Here is a 7,419-nt window from a genome sequence, read left to right on the forward strand (position 1 = left end):
AATCAAAAGTAACACACAAAATGCTGGAGGAACTCAGCAAGCCAGGCAGCACCTATGGAGAGCAATAAACAGCTCAACGTTTCAGGTAGGACCATTCATTATTGAGTGCTGATGAAGGGTCCCGGTCCAAAACATCAACTATTCATTCTCCATGGTTGGTGTCTGACCTGCTGGGTTGTTCCAGCACTTCTTTTGTGTGTGTTACTCTGGATTTCCAGCCTCTGCAGAATCTCTTGCGCTTGGAAATCAAAATGCTGTATTTGCGAGAAATCTGATGTAAAAGCAGAAAATATCAGAAACACTCAGCAGGTCAGGCAGCATCTGTGGACTAAAAAACGGAGAATGTTTGAGGCCCAGAATGCTTTGTCAAAACTGACAAGTGAGAAGAGATTCTGGGCCTGGATTGTTTCTCTTTCTGACCTATTGAGTATTTTCAGCATTTTTTCTCAGCTCAAGCTGGATAAACTTGAGGAATAGGCGTAGCCAAGCACACTCAATTCTCAATTGCTAGGAACTTCCAGACTATTCTAGTGGTGTTTAGTATTGTGGCTTTCTGAAAATTTACAAAGATATTACTGTGAAGCCCTAATTGTTTAATGCTATTATATAGTGTCTTTGGAATGGTACCAGTTGTAAATATTACTATTGGGACAATGTACACCCTGTACATGTTCCAAAGTCTTTCAATTTCCTCTTTTAATTCAGCATATTTCTGGTGTTTTTTACTTATTGATTTCTGTAAGTTAAGTGTATTTGGAATAACTACATCTTTTAAGTTGTTCTTGCCTGTTTACCCTGTATTATTATATCTGGATGGCTATTATGGATTGTCCTATCGGTAATAACGGATCGGTCATTATTATTGTTATTTTATTACTCAGGTTCAGATGCTAGTCGGGCTTCCCTGGGATAATTAAATTAGAATTTACAGCTGGGTTGATTAGATTACCATAAGACCATAAGACAAAGGAGCAGAAGTCGGCCATTTGGCCCATCGAGTCTGCTCCGCCACTTTATCATGAGCTGATCCATTCTCCCATTTAGTCCCACTCCCCCGCCTTCTCACCATAACCTTTGATGCCCTGGCTATTTATAACTACTTCCATTTTGACGGTTCCTTTGACTTAGCACTTCACAGCACCATTGCCAAACAAACTGAAAAAAAATTGAAAAAAATCAATTACGTGTATACATAGGTACCGGTGACCCCTGTTTCCATTCCATGCTAAGCCACATCGGGGTACACTTAAGCAAATATTCAAAGTGGATGACAGCGTGCTAAAGCAGCAGGAAGTTAGAATGTAGAACACTGCAGCACAATACAGGCCCTTCAGCCCCTGAAGTTGTGCTGACTTTTTAAAACTTACTCTAAGATCAATCTAACCCTTCCCTCTTCCATAGCCCTACATTTTCCTATCATTCACGTGCCCATTAAAGAGGCTCTGATATCGGAATCACAATCAAATTTAATACCACCAGCATATGTTGTGAAACTTGTTAGCTTGGCAGCAGCAGTACAATACATGATAAATACAGAAAAAAATCAATTACGTGTATACATAGGTACCGGTGACCCCTGTTTCCATCCAGGGGATCAGTGTGGACATGGTGGAGGATTACAAATACCTGGGGATACGAATTGACAATAAACTGGACTGGTCTAAGAACACTGAGGCTGTCAACAAGAAGGGTCTATTTCCTGAGGAGACTGAGGTCCTTTAACATCTGCCGGACGATGCTGAGGATGTTCTACAAGTTTGTGGTGGCCAGTGCTATCATGTTTGCTGTTGTGTGCTGGGGCAGCAGGCTGAGGGTAGCAGACACCAACAGAATCAAGAAACTCATTCGTAAGGCCAGTGATGTTGTGGGGATGGAACTGGACTCTCTCACGGTGGTGTCTGAAAAGAGGATGCTGTCCAAGTTGCGTGCCATCTTGGTCAATGTCTCCCATCCACTACATAATGTACTGGGTGGGCACAGGAGTACATTCAGCCAGAGACTCATTCCACCGAGATGCAGCACAGAGCGTCATAGGAAGTCATTCCTGCCTGTGCCTCCCTTGGAGGGTCAGACACCCTGAGCCGGTAGGCTGGTCCTGGACTTATTTCATAATTTACTGGCATAATTTACGTATTACTATTCAACTATTTATTACTATTTTCTATTACTATTCTATTACTATTTATTATTTATGGTGCAACTGTAACGGAAACCAATTTCCCCCGGGATTAATAAAGTTATGACTATGACTATCACATATACAGTATTAAATACTTAAATTAAAAATAGTGCAAAAATAGAAACAATTTTTTTAAAGTGAAGTATGGTAGAGGGGAAGAAGCTGTTCCTGAATCGCTGAGTGTGTGCCTTCAGGCTCCTGCACCTCCTCCCTGATGGTAGCAATGAGAAGAGGGCATGTCCTGGGTGATGGGGGTCCTTAATCTCCCAAATGTACCTGCCTCTGCCATTACCCCTGCAGCACATTCTACTCTCAGAGTGAAAAAACAACCTCTGACATCCCCCCCATACTTTCTCCCATCACTTTAAAGTTATGCACCCTTGTATGAGCCCTTTCCCGCTCTGTGAAACAGTCTTTGGCTGCCCACACAATCTGTGCCTCTTTACCACTGAATTTAAATAGTGAATTGCAAGTCCCAGGGCCTTGGCAGCTGAAGGCATACCAGCCAGTGGTAGGGAGGGGATGAAATCAGGAACTCAGGAGTAATGCAGACACTGTATCTCAGAGGGCTGTAGGGTTGTGGGAAAAATTTCAAGCTTACAGAGGAGTAGTATTGGAAAACATGAATGATACATTTGAAATGTAGTTGCTTAACCGAAAGCCAGCATGGGTCAGAGCACAAGAAGAACAGCACTGGGTACAGGATACTGTAGGTCACCGGCAGTAGAGTGTTTGATGACAGCAAGTCGACAGAGACCAGCCAGAATACCAATGGAACAGCTGGCTCTGGAGGCAACAATTGGTTTAATACTGTCACAAATGCAGATATGGTGAAAAACTTCTGCTTGCATGACATCCAGACAGATCATTCGATGAATAAGTACACTGAAGTAGTATTAAACGAAAGTACTAACAGAGTCCAGAATATAGTACATTTACAGAGAAAGTGCAGTCTAGGGAGACAAATTAAATGTGAGGGCCACCATGAGGTAGACTGAGACATAAAGAGTTCATTTTTGTCAAGTAAGAGGTCAGTTCAGGACTGTTGCACCAGTTGGGTAAAAGCTTCCCCTGGGTCCCCTCCTCCTAGGATCCACTTTCCTCTCCTATCAGATACCTCCTTCTCCAGCCCTTGACCTTTCCCACTTGTCTCCTTCCAGCTAGTCTCCTTCTCCTACCCCCCCCCCCCACACACCTTTTTATCCTGGCGCCTTCCCCTTTCCTTCTCAGTCCTGAAGAAGAGTCTTTTGCCTGAAATGTTGAATATCTAATCAGTGCAGCCTGGCCTGCTGAGGTCCTCCTGCACTTTGTGTGTGTTGCTCTGGATTTCCAGCGCTGCAGACTTTCTCACGTTTGTGGTTGGGCAGAAGCTGTCCTTGAGACCGGTGGGATATCTCTCAAGCTTTTGCATCTTATTTATGCAATCATTTAGTGATACGGCGCGGGGTAGGCCTTTCCGGCCCATTGAGCTACGCCGTGCAGACAACCCCCGGCAAACCCAATTAACCCTAACCTAACCACAGGCCAATTTACACTGATCAATTAATCCACCCGCTACGTCTTTGGACTGTGGGAGGAAACCAGAGGACTTGGAAGAAAACCCACGCGTTGCAGATTCCTTACGGACTGGCACTAGAATTCAACTTCGAATGCTGGTGCACCCTGAGCTGCAACAGCATTGTGCCAACTGTTACAGCACTGTGGAGCTTCTGTCCGATGGAAGGGGGCAGAGCAACCAAAACCAGGTTTATTATCTCTGACATAAGCTGTGAAATTTGTTGTTTTGTGGCAGCAGTACAGTGCAACACATGAAAATTACTAGTCATTACAAAATAAATAGATGGCGCAAAGACGAATAATAAGGCGGCTTCATGCACCATTCAGGAATCTGATGTCAGAAGGAAAATCGTTGCTCTTAAAACAGGGGCAGTGGGCCTTTAGGCTCCTGGACTTCCTCTCTAATGTTAGTAATGCAAAAATGGTCCTTAAATGGTGAGGGTCTTTAATGAGGATGTGATGGGAGGGGTCCTTGATTTTGTCGGCTGCTTTGCCAAGGCAGTAAAGTTTGAAGTTCAAAGTAAATTTTATTATCAGATTGCATACTATATATTACACCACATACAAGCCTGAGATTCATTTTCCTGTGGGCATACTCAGCAAATCTATAGAATAGTAACTGTAAACAGGATCAATGACAGATCAACTGGAGTGCAGAAGACAACACGCTGAGCAAACACAAATATAAATAAATAATGAGAACATGAAATAACAAGATAAAGAGTCCTTAATCAAGTGAGATCACTGGTTGTAGGAACATCTCAATGGATGGGCAAGTGAGTGAAGTTTGTTCAAGAGCCTGATGGTTTCTGAACTTGGTGGTGCGAGTCCTGAGTCTCTTGTACCTTCTACCTGATGGCAGCAGGGAGAAAAACGCATGGCTTGGGTGGTAAGGATCTCAGATGAAGGATGCTGCTTTCCTTCGTTGGTGTTTCATGTAGATGTGCTCAATGGTTGGGAGGGCTTTACCGGTGATGTACCCAAAATGTAGAGAGAGTTAAGAGAGGAGAGGCTGTTTTTTGTTGTAATAGAGTGCACTGTGTTCACAACTCCACAATTTCTAGAGATCGTTGGTACACCAGTTCACATCTCAAGCCGTGATCCATCCCAAAAGGATAGTTTCTGTGGTGCATTTGCCCAATCTCCTTAGCCTTCTCAGGAAGTAGAGGCATTGCCGAGCTTCCTAGGCCAGGGCATCCATGTAGCTAGACCAAGGCAAGTCTTCGGTGATACAGACGCCTAGGAAACTCAGGGTCAAAACCAACTCACCTCATTATACAAACAGGGGTGTATAAAGCGCGTGGAAAGAGGAAGCAGTAACAGTGGGGGCGTAGAGGTGCATTGAAAAGTTGTATTTTCTTACTGGATCCCGCAGTGTAGATTTCTCTGCCGCCTTACCTAGGGTGCATTCACTCGGCAGTGGATTGTGTGGGAAACTTCTCTATGTGATGGTTTATAAGGTTCGCTGCATCAGGTTTAACTGGCCAGGAGCTGGCTTTGCTCCGGTAAAACTCCGAGCCAAGTCCTACCCTCCCTCTTAAACCTGGGCTGTGTTCAGACCTCCCTCGGGAGCTGCTGTCTGCCCCCAGGCCGTTTCATGGGCTCCGAGGTTTCCTAGTGAATTAAATTTCACCGTGCGCTCAATGTGGCAGCTGCGCTTTCATTAGAGCGTGCAGCCGGGATCCTGGTTTACAAAGGAAGCGATCAGTGACGGCCGGAGGCTCAGCTCTCCGCCTCTCCGAGTGCCCGAGCAATCTCAAGTTGCGCTGAGTTCCACCCCCCACAACCTCCCCAACTCCGGCTCCGAAATCCTCCGGGAACTGCGAACCCTGAAAGGGGTCACACAAGCACATCTACCGCCATCACCGTTCTATAAACAAATGTTCGGTATTTAACAAACAACTTAAGATGATCAAAATGAAGAGAACAGCCCCTTACTTTACTGTAGAATACTGAGACTGCTGCTTATTGAAACTATCCACAGCAACTCGCAAAACCCAATCCTTATGAAGGGGCGTTACCGCACGTGCGATTTTATTCCACACATTTATTTCAGAAAAAAATATATCTTTTATAAGGGGGGCCCTTCGGAAACCTGGCGATTTGCAGAGGAGGGTGTGGGGTGTATTCCTGACGGTTCTCATCCGCCCCCCATAAGAAAAGCCCCTATGCCCAGCTAGCGATCGCTGGCCACGCTTCCCGGCTGAGCTGCCTCCGAGCTCCCTCTCATGTTTACGCACACGCACACACCCTCGCCCAACACGCTGCATAACCCATCCTGCAAATCCGTTCCGAAGAGGAAAACAAAAGAAAGTTTGGCTCACATTCCGAACGGATGCTCCTTTATTCCCTCCCTCATTTTTGACTCTTTCTCCCCTACCTTGCCCTATAACAGATACCCTGAAACGCAACGTGACTGGACCATCTCGGGTCAAACCGGCAACGAATAAACAAAGACTTTCAGGCAGGTTTTGCAGCTCCGAGATGATGCGATTTTCTGTCCCGGATTCGGTCCCTCACTCCTGCCCTCGCGGAGTACCCGTGATCAGGATTCTGAATTGGGAAGGGGTGAGGGTGAGAACTGCGGCCACTTGGCCCCTTTGGCGAGTCCTAGTCTTGCACCCGGGAAGCACGCGGGGCGAAAGTGGTCCCAAACAGAGAAAGCATCCCCCTCAGTCGCTGAGAAGACAGCAGAGGGGAGTAAACCTCAATCAGAAAGCAGGCAGATGGTCGCACCGTCCATCTGTCAAGTATCAGTTTTACCGAGAGAGGGAGAATGCAGTCCGGGTTTATTTGTGTTTGCCAGCGATACCTCCGCACAGCAGCACCGTCCCCGAGTTAGAAGCCGGTCGGCTTGCCGCAGCTTCCAACTTGCCCCCAAGGTCAATTGGCAAAAAAAAAAGAAACCGCAGCCGCAGACAAAGAGAGGAACGTGCAAGTTTGTGATGGCGAAGCAAAAACCTGGGTACTCACCTCCGAGAATGAGCAGGAAGGCCAGGAAGCAGCAGGGCACAGGCAAGACCCTCCACGCCATCACACTTCGCCCAGTTCACTGCTCAAGCCAGGAGCACAGCGACAGTCATAGTGCAGGACGGACACAGAGACTGCGAAGGCTGGGCGTGCTTACGCCATAGTGTTCAATGCTCATCTATCAGACTCTGTCAGCATCTCCCCGCGCTCCCTCCACACACACACACACACACACACACACACACACACACACACACACACACACACACACACACACACACACACACACACACACACACACACACACACACACACACACACACACACACAGAGCGACTCTCTCGGGAGGCCACGATCGGGGGAGTAACAGCCACCTTATTGCTGCCTCCGGCCACGGAGCCGCGGAACTGCACTGCACACATCCTGTCGGGGCTCCTAACCCGGTTGCCCTGATCCACAGGTCACGGGGCTTCACTTTCGTGTCACAGCCACTCGCCGGGCAGAAGAGGAACCACGAACACAGCAAACTTTACAAGGAGCCTCTTGCATCCAGGGTCAGGGGCTAGGTCACAGCCTAGACTCCGAATGCCGATGCGAGGAAAGCTACCAGCTCAGCTCTGATAACTGTTTCTTCCCCTACTCCAAAGCACGTTAAAGTTTCCGCCTCATCAAAATACGTTTACAAATTGAAAGAAACATTTAACATCCACCTG

At 46.8% G+C, this 7,419-nt stretch overlaps 1 protein-coding gene across 1 annotated transcript in view; it reads right to left on the reverse strand.

Moving 5' to 3' along the window:
• Nucleotides 1-6,914, reverse strand: part of igdcc3 (immunoglobulin superfamily, DCC subclass, member 3) — a 186,379-nt gene extending 179,465 nt beyond the window's left edge. Inside the window, exon 1 of the mRNA XM_072278158.1 lies at nt 6,710-6,914. Coding sequence (XP_072134259.1) covers nt 6,710-6,770 — 61 coding nt within the window. The 5' untranslated portion in view covers nt 6,771-6,914. The remainder of the gene's footprint in view (nt 1-6,709) is intronic.
• Between the last annotated feature and the right edge of the window lie 505 nt (nt 6,915-7,419).

Source organism: Mobula birostris, chromosome 14 (genome assembly GCF_030028105.1).
Source record: "Mobula birostris isolate sMobBir1 chromosome 14, sMobBir1.hap1, whole genome shotgun sequence".
NCBI classification, from domain to species: Eukaryota; Metazoa; Chordata; class Chondrichthyes; order Myliobatiformes; family Myliobatidae; genus Mobula; species Mobula birostris.